The sequence below is a fragment of the Manacus candei genome, unplaced genomic scaffold (assembly GCF_025592945.1).
Source record: "Manacus candei isolate 608988 ecotype Guabito, Panama unplaced genomic scaffold, ASM2559294v1 h1tg000056l, whole genome shotgun sequence".
Taxonomy (NCBI): Eukaryota; Metazoa; Chordata; class Aves; order Passeriformes; family Pipridae; genus Manacus; species Manacus candei.
The window spans coordinates 4,257,814-4,275,059 of NW_026138104.1; the positions used below are offsets into that span (position 1 = coordinate 4,257,814).

At 37.8% G+C, this 17,246-nt stretch overlaps 1 protein-coding gene across 2 annotated transcripts in view; it reads right to left on the bottom strand.

The window, feature by feature from the left end:
* CUBN (cubilin) overlaps positions 1–17,246 on the bottom strand; it is a 143,529-nt gene that overhangs the window by 100,889 nt on the left and 25,394 nt on the right. For both annotated transcript variants that reach the window (XM_051802211.1, XM_051802210.1), the window contains exons 20-26: positions 16,753–16,915; positions 16,291–16,507; positions 15,151–15,281; positions 6,886–7,072; positions 3,127–3,287; positions 2,417–2,598; positions 1,607–1,763 (exon numbers count right to left, since the gene is read on the bottom strand). In XM_051802211.1, the coding sequence (XP_051658171.1) occupies positions 1,607–1,763; positions 2,417–2,598; positions 3,127–3,287; positions 6,886–7,072; positions 15,151–15,281; positions 16,291–16,507; positions 16,753–16,915 (1,198 nt within the window). The remainder of the gene's footprint in view (positions 1–1,606; positions 1,764–2,416; positions 2,599–3,126; positions 3,288–6,885; positions 7,073–15,150; positions 15,282–16,290; positions 16,508–16,752; positions 16,916–17,246) is intronic.

Consider the following 17,246-nt stretch of genomic DNA (forward strand, 5'->3'; position numbering starts at 1 on the left):
AGAAATGGCTGAAATTCACTTGCATAACTGTTCTATTATCTGTCATCAAGGGTAGCACACCTACCTCCTGCACATTTTTATTCTTTCCAAACATATAAAGAGCAGCAAGGTCTGTGTTTTTAGTACTTTGAAATGCTTGGGATACAGCTGAAGGTCAGGGTCAGGTGAAGAGGAGCTTGTCTGCAAAGCTACACTGAAGCAACAACTGTTTGAAAGGACAGAATGAAGAGCACAAAATGGATTTTGAAGAATGCAACATGGGTAAAATTTGCTACCCCCTGCCACCAAGATCTTATTAGAAACATATCAAGCACAAAGGTGCCTTTGAATGTTAACTTGATACCATGTTTTCCTTTGCAATGTTTTTCAATTCATCATTACACTTCTTTCACGTACATGTAAATGTATCTGGCATCCTTATTTTACACCATACCACCTACATAATTTTAGCTTTTGGGCAAGCCATTGCCATTAAAAGCCTTCTCTGATTCATCTTCAGGAATTAAATATGAATGTAAATCACATTATCTGATAGCTCAGGTTCTTCATCTGAGTGCTTTGAAAGTGCTCTTTCTGTTTAATTAATGAAAGGGAGGGGAAACCTCTTCTAATATATCTTCTTGACATTGCAGTCTGAAAAGTACATGGTAGATGACTGTGATATCTGTAAGGAATTAGGGAGCCAAAGCTTCCCCACTCTTCTAGTTATTGTATGTGTCATGTGAGGATGAATAGCTTTGGTTTATTTGTAATCCATTTACTACTGTCCAACTAAATGTCTGTAAACCTACAGCAATCCCTATCACTTGGGCATGTCATATTTAGGGTGCACAAAGATGCTTGCAAATCATTTTGTATGCAGTGAAGTTATGTATCTTCCAATGTGCATTTAACCATATAAAAAGTATAAAGTTTATGAGGAGAAAATTAAATACTGGGACTATATTCAAGATTAAGACTGTGAATAAAATAACTTTGTCACGTGTCTTCTTGGATTTTTTCTCCAAATGTGATTATTCTAATATTTCTGGGGTAGAACTACTTTACAAAAAAGTGTTTGCAAGAAAAGTATGACCCTTACCACAAGATATAAAAAATGAAACCTTTTTAAGTGTTCCAGGTAGGCTAACTTATCCCCAGCACCTACAATGATGCAGGATGGCTGACAGGAATTCAATTATCCTTAAGCATCCTGCCTCACAAGAAGCTAGAAAATCAGAGAAGCTTGCTGTATCTGCCTTCTCTGTTTAAAGTCAAGAGACTGGATGAGCAGAAGAGAAAGAACAGTCCAATCTACCCTGTTATGGACTTCCAGCACTTGTTATTCTGAGTAAATCTGGAGTGGTAAGTGCCACTGGTGCAGGTAATAAAAGTAGAGACACCTCACCAGCTTTCTCTTAAGGAGGAGATGAATTCCATCATAAGGAGATGGGCAGATAATTTTTAGCTCTCTGTTCTATAACTGTAGCAGACTAGAGAATCTGGGTCAGTAGTATGCTGTACACATTGTCCTCTGCTCATGAATAGGTAAGATCGTGGGCTGCAAGAAGTTTCATGAACAATATGAACTGTTGAAACTTGTTCTCATCTTTTTTTACTTACTTACCCTGTTTGTATTTGGCTAAGAAACCTCCACCTTGCAGACTGTTGTCTGTCCTTAGTTTTACATACACGCTGTCTCCACTGGAATGGATGAGTTCTGGTATCTGATTCCCACAAAATTTACCTAGTTGTCTAGCATTACTGCTGTTGCCATCATATACCTAAAAAAAATTAAAAAAATAAATAGAATAAAGCTGATGGCATTACAAACCCAAGTAATTTCCCACTGTGAAATGTCTTCTTAGGGAATTGTTACTGGGTATACAAGAGGTTAAATTCTATTCCTGTGCAGAGGAAGCCTGACAGGCATTTCAGAAACAAGCAAATCAGTGGAAAAACAGAAAGCCAGTAACTGAATACTGGTGGGTTTTGAGGGGCTTGCTCACCAAGAGGGGAAACCTTCACTCCATTTCAACTTTATTAAAAATATTAAAATAATTTATGCAACAATTCAAATATGAAATTTGGAATTAACAATAGGGTTATTGACACAGTTGTGGTTTTTTTCATGTAATTTACTAAGAAAGCATACTAAAGCCTTTGTTCAAAACACAGCAAATTTAAAAGATATAGACAGATTCTTGTTTCAGTGGCCTTTCCATCTAGACATAAATGCTTTTCTTACCAGCAGCTACACAAACACCGCTGCCTTGCCTCTCACAGCTCTCATGATATGAAGGTAGCATATCAGCAAGGAGCTTTTCTATTCTGGGTTTGTTCACCCAGTAACACTTGAAAACCAAGGCTATGTGTTTTCCCTTGCCTGTGGGCTCATCATACCCCCTTATAGAGCAAAGCATCACGTGGTACATACTGCAAGGTAATCGAAGGTGCACCTCGGGTGATACTCTAGATGGAACTGCTCAAACTGGATTTCAAATGGGCTTCCTCGGCTTCCTCTGAGGAACCAGTAGCACTCTGAATTGTGGTAATATGGCATAGGGTAGTTGGGAGACATGAAGATACCAGAAGCTGCCATCAAAGTCCCACCACAACCTGAAAATGGCAAAGAAACCAAAACAACACTTAACATCTAGAATAGTAGAGAACTAGACATGATGTGTGAGATTCTCACTACTGATCTTCTTCACATGCTCTGAACATCTTCAGTGATGCCCCAAAAATCTGCATCTAGCCATCAGCATTGTAAGCAGAAGAGTGCCCATAGCACATAGAAATATTAACTATCTAATTTGAAAAGTGCTTCTGATAGGCAGTTAACCTTCAAATAGAAACCTCTCAATTAAATTCTTGATTACCACTTTCCTAAACATATGAGATAATTGATGCAACATTTTATCAAATAAATAGTATGTCCTTCCCTGTAGTGAAAAAGAAAGCACAAGGATCAAGAAAATTGGATCCTTTATGTTAACAACGTGCGTATATGTTGCTATATAATTAGAGGACAGATTTTAGAAGATGGGAAGCAGAAAAGATGTGGGGGAAAAGGTGAGAAATTAAACACAAAGGATCAAAAATGAGATGTGTAAAATAGTTCTGTACTTGTTGCAGTAATTTTACCTGCTGCTGTACCATCCCACTCTGCTGAAAATCCCTTTCTGGTGCCAAATACGTCACTTACAAACTTTATCCACAGCTTGTTACCATGAGAGATTATAACAGGAGGCAGGTCTGTACCACAGTATTTTCCAAGAGGAGGAGAAGTTTCATAGCCTCCATCTCTAGAATGACAGAGAATAAAAACCTTGGGTCAAAGAGGGAGACCATGGGAAATGTTAACAAATCCAAAATACTGGGATTCTTTCGAGCCTGGGAAAGCCCAATCCTGTCTCTTCATCTTCCACAGCAATATCAGTACTAAATACTAGAGGATTCCTGCTACTTGCAGTAAGAAGCCCTACCACAGCCACCTGCTTGCTGGGTATGTCACTCTCTCATCTGAGCAGCCTGTCCAGAGGGTGTCAACACAATAACAGGCTCAAGAAGTGTCTCAGGTAGAGTTGGTGCTGCAGAGAGCAGGACTTGCTCTGTATTCTACTAGGTGCAACCAAAGGTAATCCTCTAATTTGAAACAACAGTTTCACTGCTCACTGGTTAGCCTGGTGCAAAACTAGATAAGTTGACTTATTAAAAAAAACATGTTTATTTGCTACCACACAAACAGGAATTCATTTCTGAAGTCATTTTACTGATATGATGTGCATTTTGAAATATCTTCTTAGTCTTCAAAATTGTTTGTACAACCACTTAGTTTCTTATTTTTAAATTAAGTAATACTTCTAGTAATATTTTTTAATACTGTTATCAGGATGCACAGTTAATGTTCTGTTTTGCCTCCTGCACATCTCTCATGGGAATAAAAAAGACAGTGACAACGTGTTTATCAACTGCTTTCTGACCTTATCTTTAAACATTTTCATACTACAAACACGCTACAGGTAATTAGGACAATAATAAATACACTTATATCTATATATGGGTGTGATCTTGATATGATGCTTTTTAAGTGACAATGATACTTTTAATTACATTTTGACAGATTTATACCTGCTTCCGAGGGAAATTTCTACTTAGACCTTGCCACTGTTTTCTTGTCATCCTCGTAGGTTAAACTGCTTGCTCATTTTACTGGTAGTTGAAGAACTATGCCAGAACCTCCCCTCACTTGCATCTCAGCCTCTGCAGCTGTGGTCAGATGAACAATTTTCTTAGTTGACTGAGTGCAATTTATCAGAGGATATCTCAGGACAAGAAACCAAAGTGACACTTCACCTAAGACTTATCTAGCTTCCCCTTTTAATGGTATCAGGTTTGATGAGACACTCTGGAAATCCAGTTATGGCAGCAGCAATGTGCTGAACTGCACTTAGGAATGTTCTGGCCATATTTTAAAATCTGTTTAATACTGCTGAGCTCTTCACGGTGAAAAAAGAGGTAGATTTATGCAATAAATTAATGTTTTCAGTTCTCAAGGTGAAAAAGTGAAAAAAGGTCACCCCTGTTACAATTCAAGTTGCCCCAAATTAAAGTGTTAATTGTTAAAATAAAGTTAAATTAAATTCAATTTCAGATTGTTGTTTTAAAAACTAAAAAACAAAACACTTTACTTAGAAAATATTGAAAAAGCTTTTCAGGTTTTCACAGCTTTCTCCAGTTTGTATGTACAGCTGAAAAAAAACCAGACAGCTAACTCAGTTGGAATTCAGAATCTCAATACTGCAACTTCAGTATTTGTTATCAACTTTTGTTTGGTTTTAAAAAATAAGGCACTACTTACCAAGGAATAATTCATACAGAATATCTGGTATAATGTTCAGAATCAGCTTTATCATGGTGCTCAATGAGGTAATGGAAACTCATGGCATGCTCAGAGTGAAAAAACACACCAGCATTCTGCAGACATGGTTCACCCAGAGAGCTGGTTCATGAGGACAAAAATGGTGCACCAACACTGCAAAGTGAAAATCCCATCTCCAGCTACACGGTAGAAAGGACATGTACTTGGTGCTGCTGTATTGTAGGTATACAGGTAACCTTCCTGCATTTCTTCTGCTTGTCTCTGTCCTGTAAAATTTCCTAGAAAGCACTGGGCTAGTGTCCTAAATTTAATGGTGATGCCAGTGTAGTCAAAAATAGCAGATTATGTACATGTTCCTCATGTTACATCCCAGAGTAGCTGCTGTCTAAAGACTATAAACATACAACAGAATATAGAATCATAAATCATAGAATAATTTGGGTTGGAAGGGACCTTACAGGTCATCTGTACTACCCTGCCTGCAATAAGCAGGGACAGCTTCAACTAGATCAGCCTGCTCAGAGCCTTGTCCAGCCTGACCTTGAATGTTTCCAGGGATGGGGCATCCACCAACTCTCTGGGCACCCTGTTCCAGTGCTTCACCACCCCAGTTGTAAAAAATTACTTCTGAACAACCCAAACTCTCTCAGCCCTTCTTCATATTAGAGTGCTCCAGCCCTCTGATTGTCTCCATAGCTCTCCTGTGGACTTGTTCCAACAGGTCCATGCCCTTCTTATGCTGGGGGCCCCAGAGCTGGATGCAGCATTCCATGTGGGATCTCACCAGAGCAGAGTAGAGGGGCAGAAACACCTCCCCCGACCTTGCCATTCTCCTTTTGATGCAGCCCAGGATATGGTTGGCTCTTTGGGCTGCAAGTGCACATTGCCAGGTCATGTCCAATTTTTCATCCACCAGCACCTGTAAGTCCTTTGCAGAGCTTCTCTTGATCCATTCATTCCCCAGCCTGTATTGCTACTGGGAGTTGCTCCAACCCAGGAGCACGATCTTGTTACAGACCTTGCACTTGGCCTTGTTGAATGTTATGAGGTTCACATGGGCCCACTGTCAAGTTTGTCCAGGTTCCTCTGGATGGCATCCCATCCTTCAGGTGTGTCAACTGCACCTCTCAGCCTACTGTCATCTGCAAATTTGCTGAGGGTTCACTCACCCCCTTCATCTATATCATTAATTAAGATATTAAATAACACTGGTCCCAGTATAGACCCTGAGGGACACCACTTGTCAGCAATCTCCATCTGCACATCAAGCCATTGACTACTACACTCTGGATGTGACAATCCAACCAATTCCTCATCTTCTGAACCATCCACCCATCAAATCCATTTCTCTCCAATTTAGAGAGAAGATGTTGTGGGGGACGGTGTCAAAGGCTTTGCAGAAGACCACAGAGGCTCACGTCACTCATCCATTGATGAAGTCACTCCATCATAGAAGGCCACTAGGTTGGTTAAGAATGCCCTTATAGAAAACATGCTAGCTGTCTCAATTCATCTTCCTGTCCTCCATGTGCCTTAGCATAGCTTCTAGTAGGATTTGTTCCATGATCTTCCCAGGCACAGGGGTAAGGCTGACAGGTCGGTAGTTCCCAGGGTCCTCTTTTCTACCATTTTAAAAAATGGGTACAATGTTTCCCCTTTTCCAGTCACCTGGGACTTCACTTGACTACCGTGACTTTTCAAATACCATAGAGAATACGTCACAAAACAGGCAATAAAACTCTTTGTTTCTGCACTAAGGAAAACAACCCAAATGCAGTGCATGGAAACACAGTTCACATACTCCATTTGCTCTCAGAACTGTAGTTCATCAAATGGGAAAGCTGACAACGGGGCAGGATGAGAGGAGGAAAAAGGTAGCCTTTTAAGTTCTCTGCTAAGTCCTTTCCCACATTGACACCATAGGTGTAGAGTTAAAACTAAAGCTTGCAAACATGCCTAAGTGGATTTGGACAATTGACATGGTTATCAGTAATAAGAACAAGAGAAATAATTAGCCTTGCCTGATTTCTACATAATCCTCTGTACAGCGTTTATTCCCTTCCAAGATGAAGTCGGTGAAGTTCAGCACAATCTGTCTGTTCATTCCCACTGTGATGGTGTATACACACTCAGTCCGGACAGGGTAGTTATTGGGATAGTTGGGAGATGTTAGCACTCCAGTTTCAGAACTGTAGTTGTGTGAACAAACTTCAAAAAGAAAAGAAACAAGGATGAATTAATTTAACATGTATTCTAAATTAACAGGAAATTTCTATTTTCAACAGACAGAGGAGCAAACATCCTGAGCATTATAACTGTCCCTGGACACATCTTACTGCTGAACATCAACACTATAAACTAAAACCAGAATCCAGGTGTTTCATGGGATTTCTTACATTTGAGTTGATTTGTTTGGCTTTTACCAGAACACTGTGTCTGTAATAAATAGGCAACATAAGAGCAGTTTCAGCTGCCTAAGTTGGCTTTGTCCCGAAACCCAGGTAAGTAGAGAGAGGAAACCAAAAGGGATGGATGTTTTGCTGAACAAAAAAGGTAGGATTCCTGAATTTCTGAAAAGATGTGGTGGAAACTGAATCTAGTCTCTAGCTATGAGGAAAAGCTACATTGTTCCCCATGATCAAACCTGGCAGATGGAATTTTATATCTAAATTTCTTTTTCCATTTTTGGGGCCAAAAGTGATAAGCAGTTGGAAAGCCATATAATCTTAAGAATTTCAGGACAAAGTAGTTCCTCTTAAGGTTCTATACTGAAATCAACTGCACTAATATTTTTGTGAGCAATGTAGAAGCACCTTGGTATTATGAGCTGGAAAAAAGAAAAGAGTTTGGACTAATGCTGAGTCAGAGCCTAAATAGTAATTTAAAAGAAGTTGTTTTGAAAACATGGACATAAGGACTAGGAATAAAAATATTTGCTACATAATAATACATAAGACTTGTTTTGGAAAGAAGAATTGTTGTCTATCAGTTGATCACAGTCAACGAGCAAAGCTTGTGATGTGGCTGCAAAAATGGCAAGAAGAAATGTGAACTGTGTCAGGTATTCTCAGGCAAAACAGAATCTTGATGCCAATGCACAAGGTAATGGTGACATTTCACCCAGAAAAATGTGGATAAACATGGTCACTGATGTTCTGGAAAATCAAATATGAACAAGCAAGACAGCAATTGTGGAGATAGCAGGACATTACTAGATTGGTAGGCAAGAGACATTAGAAGAGCTTACCTTGTCTAGCTTAGCAAGTGCAGATAAACATCAACAAGCATGAAGAAAAGAAAAATAAAACACATTCTCAGTGACAGTACAAGCTCTGAAGCTAAAAAATGTCTATGAATATGGATACACAGAAATTAGGAAAAAGTTTCTATCAGGAAGTGAGTTTCTAGAGCAATTATGCAGCCAACATAACAGATGTAAAAGGGAGGAAAAAAGTCCACAGGTTTTTAAGATACAGTTTGATTAATTTAAGAAGGGGCTTACATTATGTAGCTCTTGGGAAAAAAAAAAAAAAAGAGGGGGGCATAAAATTGTGGTCTGTATTTGATGACCCTGGAGATTCACTCTGGTCTTCCATTCCCCCATTTCGAGTCCTACAGATTGCAAGTATAAGAAGTAGATTTCTTAAATAGTTCCTATCAAATAGGCAGATTTAGACTAATCATAAGCACAACTGAAAGAGCAAGAAAAATATTATGATTAAGTATACTCATTTAAGCTGGTTGCCACAGATCTCTGAAATCTGTTTTCTAACATATCACAGCTGCAGTGCAGTAATACTTACGCTTAACTCTTCAATTGCGTAACAGTTTAGGGGGAAGGGGTGAAGTCACAGTTCAGGCCTTTTTTTGTTTAAGGTTGGTCATTTCCATGTCTGTTCTCTATCCATTCTACTACTACATTTTCACTTTTAATTGTGTCTTTTTTAATGGTGTTTTTTTCTGTACTCTTGGTCACCTGAAAGGCCTCTGTTGAAAACATTTTCTGTGGGATAAATACTCGAAAGCTAGCTACCAGACTCATGTTCCTAATTCATCACAAGGAGAACAAAGAAACATTACACAGAAAGAGGTCAATAATTTTCTGCCATTAGGCTGTACTTTGATATTTACAAGTCAAAAAGGTTTCATGCATCAGTGTACCTAAAATCACAATCTACTAATGTCTTTATCTAGAATTTTAGTCATTTGTGTGGTCCATCACAGATATGCTCTAACGTACACATATAACAAACAGGTTGGTCCTGATCACCTTAAAAACCTTGTGCTGCTTTATAAATCCTTATAACACCCTGGCTGTCCTGCCAGCTTCTGTGGTGTTTCATAATATGTAGGACTTATCATCAAACTCCAGATCCTTAAGTCTTATGATTTCTTGAGAATGCTGCCTGCTGGGTTAGAAATCTGATTTAGAAATGTGACCCAAGTTTTTCCTAACAGAACGTTATACAAAAAGCAATACAAAATTAAAAAGAAAATGTCTGTATATTTATAAGGTTACTTATTTTTAACTAATTATTTCCTCCTGATTTTGGAGGAGTAAATCTCTGACTCATGCACAGTTAATGATTAGAGCTGTTGGAACATTGCCCTTACTAATTCACTTAGGGGCTGAGACCAGGAATACTAGATTTCAGCCTGGAGTATATTAAAACATGTACTAGATCAGTAACTAGTACTAATAATCAGTAGCAGTGACTAGTGCTGTAAGGGCCCTTACAGTAAAATTAGGAACACAGAAGCCAAAATGTTTCTATCAGCCCTTTCAATAACAATTTCCACAGAATTCTCCAGGTTCCCTCCCTCACTTTTTTCCTTCATAGGAGGAATCCATACAGAACCTTATATCCCAAGTGTGCCATTTTAAACTGGATGCTGTGCACTGCTTAACACTTCACATAACAATATTCTTTATGAGCTAAGGGGGAATAAATGCAGAAGGTAGAAAAGTGACTGCCTTAGAAATGTCAGACTGTCAGACTTCTGGCTACAGAGAAATAAATCCAAGTGTAGATGGTGTGTATGCTGGCTGCTATGGGAATTAAGAAAAGTTTAAATGAACCCATGTTTTTTGACAGACAACTCTCTTCTAGTAACTGGATTAATTTATAGTGTTCTACTTTCAGCAGAGAGCTGATACTCACCTCACTAACAACATTTAAGGGGGGTGCTTGAGCAGTTCCTTCAGTGAACACTCAGCAAAGTTAGCAGGAAAAATGTTCTATGACTCCTTTGCCAAAGTTCAGAATGCAGTCTAATACTATGTGTGATTATTATATGTCTGGAAAAAAATATTAATTCAGTTTAGTTGGAAGACACTTATTGTAGCTCATGAAAAACAGAAGGAGGCAATTGTGGCGGACAATCACACATCTTGCTTTGCCAGTGTGTGAGGTTTTGAAAGCTATTCAATATGCTTTCTGATTTTGGTACTGAATGTGTTTGCTCTTCTGAAAAAAATGCCATAAATGGCAGTAACCCACTGTAATTGCCAATAGAAGAGAAAAATGCCAGCTTTTGTAACACTCACTCATGCAATCATGCATAATGCAGAAAAATATATCCGTGGTTTTTGCTATAAAGAGATATTCATCAGTTGCCACAATTTTAATTAATCAAAAATAAAGCTATAGTGCTCTATGTAACATGGGATTTTTCTTTCAAACTCTCTGTGCTGAAGAAAAATTGGGATCCCTAACAATTAGATCTTTATGTAACAATATGCATGTTTAGAAAAAAAAGGAAGAAACTATCACATGAAGTACATGCCTCTCCAAAGGCAATGGAAAAGCACCTCTGCACTTCAGGGCCTTCTGTTACTGCTGCTGACAGATGTGAACAGGCTTACTTTTTACCAAGGAGGAACACAAAGGTCCTTTATAGGGTTTCAGACCCAAACTCCTTTGAAACACTGGGTAGAACTGTTCAAAAAGAATCTCCAACTGTCTTCCGCTGATTTACACATAGATACACAAATTATAGAGTTATATACATGTATATTGGCACATATAGGCAGACTAATACCCTAATCAAACATAACCAAATTATGGTGGCCTAACAAGTTGCCAGATGCCAGCTAATTGAGCCTTTTTCCTGAGAGTCAGGATGAGCTGAGCAAGTGGCCAAGACACATGGAGAACTTTGGCTTTGTTTTCTGTCTTAGGTCAGCCTCGTTCAACCATGCCCTGTACATCTCTGCACATATGTATTTGTCAGACATTACTTTCCAGTCTTGTCTTTGCTCGTTCAACTGAAGAGCAAAGCCAGGCATCATACTCCACATAATTACTGGGTTCAGTCAGCAAGATGGGAATGAAGATCTTGACTTGTACTCAGCTATCAATGAAGACACACAAATCTATACAATGCTTTCAGGTACACTTTTAAGTCCTTCAGTTTACATGTTTTTCTCTCTCCCCATCCTTCTCAAACTCTGACTTCTCCAGTCAGTCACTGTAATTAACATAAACCATACATGAAGCTATTTAAAACCAGCTTACCCCTCTTGATAAATAATATCATTCACAATTCAGGATGATAATGAGGACAATTATCTTTCACCAAAGCCAGACCAGGAATAAAAAGTATCAGGAAGGCAATCTGCTAAAAACCTCGTTAAGGCTCACTTTTCCAAGCAGAAAGAATGACATTAAGTATCTTTAGAAAATAAAAAAAAAATTAGGAAAAAAAGGAGAAAAAAAAATCACTGCCAAACCCCTAATTCAAAGTAAAACAAATGAATTCCCACTTATTTGTGAAGAAGTTGAGGACAAAAAACCCCATACACTGATTTCAGTGCTATTCCTGTTGGAAAATTGTGGCCTGGATCTATCAGGACCATGAGCAAAAGTTCCAGGAAAGACTGAGCCCTTTCAGAGATTTTTCAGTAATTTTACATGGGTTCTTTGTGATGTGATCAGCCAAGACATGCAGAAGAAAATCCTATGATCTATCATAACATTTTCATGGCTGTCATGACATTCATTTATATGAATGATCTGGACTCTTGGAAATAAATTGAAATATTACCTTGCTTTCCATCTGACTTTCCCCTTTGGAAGACAGAAAGATGACCAAGAATTAACCATCCAAGGTAGATTTAGTTTAAGTGGGCAATACACATTTTAAACAACTGAGTATGAAGTGGGCATGTTTGACTGAAGGATTTCCATCTGTATTGCTGCCATATGAGCTATTCACAGCTACTAGCTGGCAGACTGCTAAAACAATTGTTTGGACTTTATGGTCCATGGCCATGGCTGTATCTCATGGCATTCAAATACTTTGGCAGGAAATATAGCTTTGCCATTCTTTTCAGGCTACTTTTCAAGTAATTAATATATCACAGATAAACCATGCTAATTGTTTGCCAAAATGCCTGGAGAAGAAAATTAGTTTTGTTTTACATCAAAAGAAATTTCACCCCTACTTATCCTTTTTTTTTTTTAATATTTATTTGGGGGGAGGGAGAAGGATAATCTTGTCCATGTTTTCAATAGCTCATTCTCTAAAATAACTCCAGGCAAAGACTATTGAAATGTGTAATGTGAACCAGAACATCTTTGACAAGTTCTGATATTGGTTACAGTCTAGCTGGCTATGAAAACATAACTTAAAAATATGAAGGATTCTTATTGCACAAGAAACATTATTAGAACCATATTTTCCTTAGAAGAAAAAATGAAAATAGTCAGCAGATGTAAAGAAAAAAAAATCATAGTTTTGGTAAATCTCTCAAATATGATTATGTTCAGTAATTTGCTACCTTAGTGTAACTGGATATACATGACATGAATATCAGGCCTAAACATCTCACAGTGGGAAAACTAAATTTGATATGATTGCAGGGAAGTGGGGAGTTGCTTCTCACAGCAAAGTCCACATACATACATGTGTTTGCCTTCTCTCAGCCCATAGAAACTTTGAAACACTTTATTCTTAAATAAAAAATTAATTTTAGCAGTCTGGTATACATGAAAACATTATACTACTGCTATGCTTGTTCTGAGACCAAAAGAAACAAATCTGTGTAAAGAAAACAGATGATAGTTTCAACCTCTCTGTAACTTTACTAGTCTCCATTTCAATACCTATCTCCTGCTTTGCTGTATTTATACAAACTATAGTGGATGAAATTACAAAGCATTTATTGTAGAGATCATCATTCTAGGTCAGAGTGAAAAAAAAATGGGAGTTAGCCCAATTTAGATGAAGAAAAGTAAAGATAAGTAAAGATAAGTAAAGATAAGTGTTCAGGGTGGGAAAAGAAAGTCAGATGTGTTGTGTAGAGTTTGGATTCAGATATTACATAGTGCTAATTTCATATAAATATATTATATAGTTTGTAGTTGTTTAGAAGCATTGAAGAGAAAGAACACATGCATTTTTAAGGCACAGTTTGAAATACATTCCAAGGACAGTGGTGATGCAGTTTGAACCTGACATGACACATATACCAGTGCTTTGGATGAAAGATGAGAAAAGTCAGTCACCATGGTGGTGGTTAAGGAGGGGATATAGAGAAGAGAGCAGGCAGAGCTGTGAAGTTGGACAGCACTGAAATAACAGAACCAGAGAAACAGATATGGTTATACAAAGACAAAAATACAGATAAATGTCGAGTAAGGAATATTTTGATCTTGGTGAACTGTGAGACAAGTTGCTATATGAACATCTAGGAAGAATCAAATCCACCCATGAAATAGTAATCTGAGGTAAAGTAAAAGGTAAAAATACCACATTAACAAGCAACAATTATATTTACAGAAGTTACAGTTAACAGATGCAAACACATGTTTATAACAGACTTTATAAGGATGATAATTTCACAATTTCTCATTAGTAAGAATTTGGATTTCAAACTACAGAGTTTTCTTGGAAAGATTTTTAAAAGTAGAATTTGGTTTTTTGTCTATTTTTTTCTAGCAAATAGAAATTTCCCTTTTGAAACAATTCTCATTAAATCTTAATTGTTTGTAGTATCTTTTTGGTTTTCATGACAGATAACTCAAATACAAATGAAGGCAGATGAGAAAGTGGATTACTTGGATTTGTAAGTTATCTGGTACTGAATAAAACCCCAATGGCAATATCTGTGCTGGTCTGGCCTACACACAGGCTAAAAGATGAAATAATATCTAACATTTTCCAAGAAAGCAGTTATTTTTAAAATGTGGGAATTGGAAATTTTGCTGATTTTAAACAGGTTGAATAAATTCAGGGTTTAGGAAAAATAGAATTATTGAAGGAACTGAGAGCAAACAATGAGCAGCCAGTGGTAACTTATGACTGCATAGATGAGTACCATGAATTTCTGGTATTCATCTAATAAATCCCTCATATTCTGCACTCACACGTGCAAACCATATAGAAACTGGTTATTGATAGATACATGAACATCCTAGCTAAAACTGTATTCTCATTTTTACTTTTTTTCCCTTGTCCCACTCTGCCTCTTCTGTGGTTTAATTCTGCTAGGCAGAACCTACCCCTCTATTTCCCATAGCACTGAGTGCCACATCCAGTCATTTCCTGAACACCTTCAGGGATGGTGACTCCACCAAATCCCGAGGTAGTCCATTCCAATGCTTACCCACCCTTTCTGTGAAGAAATTCCTCCTGTTCTCCAAAAGAGAAGAGAACCAAGAGAATGAACAGCCATTCTTTGTTTACCACGCTGATGCATGTCTTGGCCCCTTAGAAGAAGATACTTAAAGAAGATATTTAAGGCATAACAGACTTGAACTCCTGTGGAGACAGAAATGCTGCACTCTGTTGTAATGAAAAAAAACCACTTGTGCTTTTAGGTTATTTTTCTGCTTTATCAGATTCTATCCTATATGGCCTTTCTCTAACCATCCTCAATATTGAACCTTATAGGGACTAAATTAATTTTTTATGGCACCTGAGAGTCTCCCATTCAAGTGAATTGTCCATCATCACTATGTTTCCTAGATCACACATACTCAGCTTAGAGTGGACAAAGCAAAGCAAATTCAGAAAATACTTTTCCTAAATAATTCATGCAGTTCTGCCATGTCAGCTTTTACTGCCTTTTTAAAGAAAGGAGCAGTGTTGCTTACAGAAATTGCTTTCTGCTTTCCTAGGGAGGAAGCTTTTGAATAAAGCAGGATGAATAAGAAGGGGTAGAAGAGGCACCAGGCAGTCTTCAGTTAACACAAAAAACAAAGTTTCTGTTTCTTGTAGTGGCTATTTATGTTGACAGCTGAATACATTTAATTTGCATAATGAACAGACTGACATATTACCTTTTGATGCATTCAGGGAGACATAATTAGCTGAGAAGCCCTCAGATGCCATTCTGTGATCTGTCACAAAGTACAACATCATCATGTTGCCACCACTAGTGAGAGATGGTGGCACTGATCTTCCACAGTACCTGCAGCAAAAAGATACCCCAAGTTGAATGGCAATACTTTATAAAGCATCTGTATTTCTGGAAGAGGATTCAGCTTTTCTGAGAAGTTTGAACAGCTACACACACACAGTTCTCTCCTTTGAGTGATACAGATCCCAGCTATATATCCTGTATCATGGGCCTAAATAGCACACTACATGTATAAGGGTACAAATCTAAGGTGTGGCAAAGTCAGAGAAGAAACTGTTCATCAAGTTGTCAAATTCTTATTGGAATTACACTATGCTGTACCTACAACATACTCTGTTCTTTGTAGAAGTCAGAGTGGCTGGCCAAAGACTAAGGTTGCAAAATGCTCACCATTAGGAGAGTCATTTGCTCCTTATTTTCCAAAATACTGTCATGTCAGCCAACTATTTTACAGCCTGTGGCTGCAGCTGGATACTGTTCCTAAGTAATTCAGATGTTCTTGAATTTGAGGGTAACAAGAAAATGCTGTGTATACACCAACTGGAGAAGAGGAATAAAAGAAATGATTCTCCCTTAAGATAAAATCACATATCCAGGAGAAAGTGAAAACTAAACCCTACAAAATGCAGATTTTGGTTTAGTTTTTGCCAAGATTCAAATGCACAGTCCTTTAGGTAATCTTTCTTTCACTTCTTCAAGTGTTTAAAATCATGCCATTTCTGAGCACAGATATATTAATGTTTTTGAATTTATTTTCCATAAATCAAGATGTTAATGGAGCTGGAAAATGTCACTATTGAAACCCATCCTTAAGAAAGCTATCCTTTTGGCACAACTTAGTTTCTCCTTGTATAATATTTATAAAATGTGCTTCTCATTCCATGGTCAAAGAAAGCAGGCTGCCTTTACTATCCTAGCAGAGAAATTGCTTCTATTATTTCTGTAATTAAGAGAAAATAATCTATACACAAAACCTGAGGAAGCAAATGGAATGTCAAGATCTACAGAACGGTGATCACTCCAAAGCAATTAAGGTTTGTAGGCTAATGGACATATTCACCTTCCCAATTTTTGCACGGTGCTATTGTCATATATTTCAAGATAATCCCTTCTGCAGCCATAATCAAACTCCAAGTTAAATGAAGTAAATGTCAGGCGGATAAGGTAGCCGGGTTGAACACTGATAATCCAGGTACAGTTAATACCATGTGGGTAGACATCTGGATGACCAGGACTTGTAATGGTTCCCGATGGTCCAGTGAGAGTCTCTCCACATACTGCAGAGATTTAAAACATCAGGTTAAATGATACATTTATAAAAAAAGTTAGGCACTTATAAAATTGGTTACTTTTCTTCTGAAATGTCACATTTTTTTCCCCTTGATCCATACTACATAGTGACTGATTCAGAATTTATCTCCCGTTACACCATCATAAAACTTGATGTCCGACTGTTTTCAGTGTACAGGAAAATTTGACAAGTCCCAACACTCTATACAGAAAACAACAAAACAATCCTTGCCTGTATCTAATGGCCAGTACTCAGCTCTGAAGCCAAGGTTGGTGAGAGAGGAAGCTCTGAATTTGATATAGAGGTTGTTCCCTGTGGATTGCACTGTAGATGGTACAGCAGTACCACAGTATTTCTCCAAAACAGGAGAGTCTCCACTGTTGCCATCTCTGACCTGAAAAAAAGTGTATTCAAAATATCCCTTAGAAATTTGTATTAGATTCAAGTATTAAGCATAAGTTAATCCATAAGAACTCTACAAGAGATTCTTAGTAAGTCAACCCTACCCTTTCTTCAGTGTGTTTTCTACTACAGGCACATACAATTCAACCTTATGCCCATCAGAGAGGCATGTCAGAGAAAAGAAGAGATCTCACACCCTCAATAGTAACTGGCACATAAACCTCCCAAATCAGGCCTATCTGTTTAAAGACACATAATACTTATCTCTGATTATCAATATGGTCACAACATCTTTGGAGAACCAAGAAAAGCTTTGGGATTCC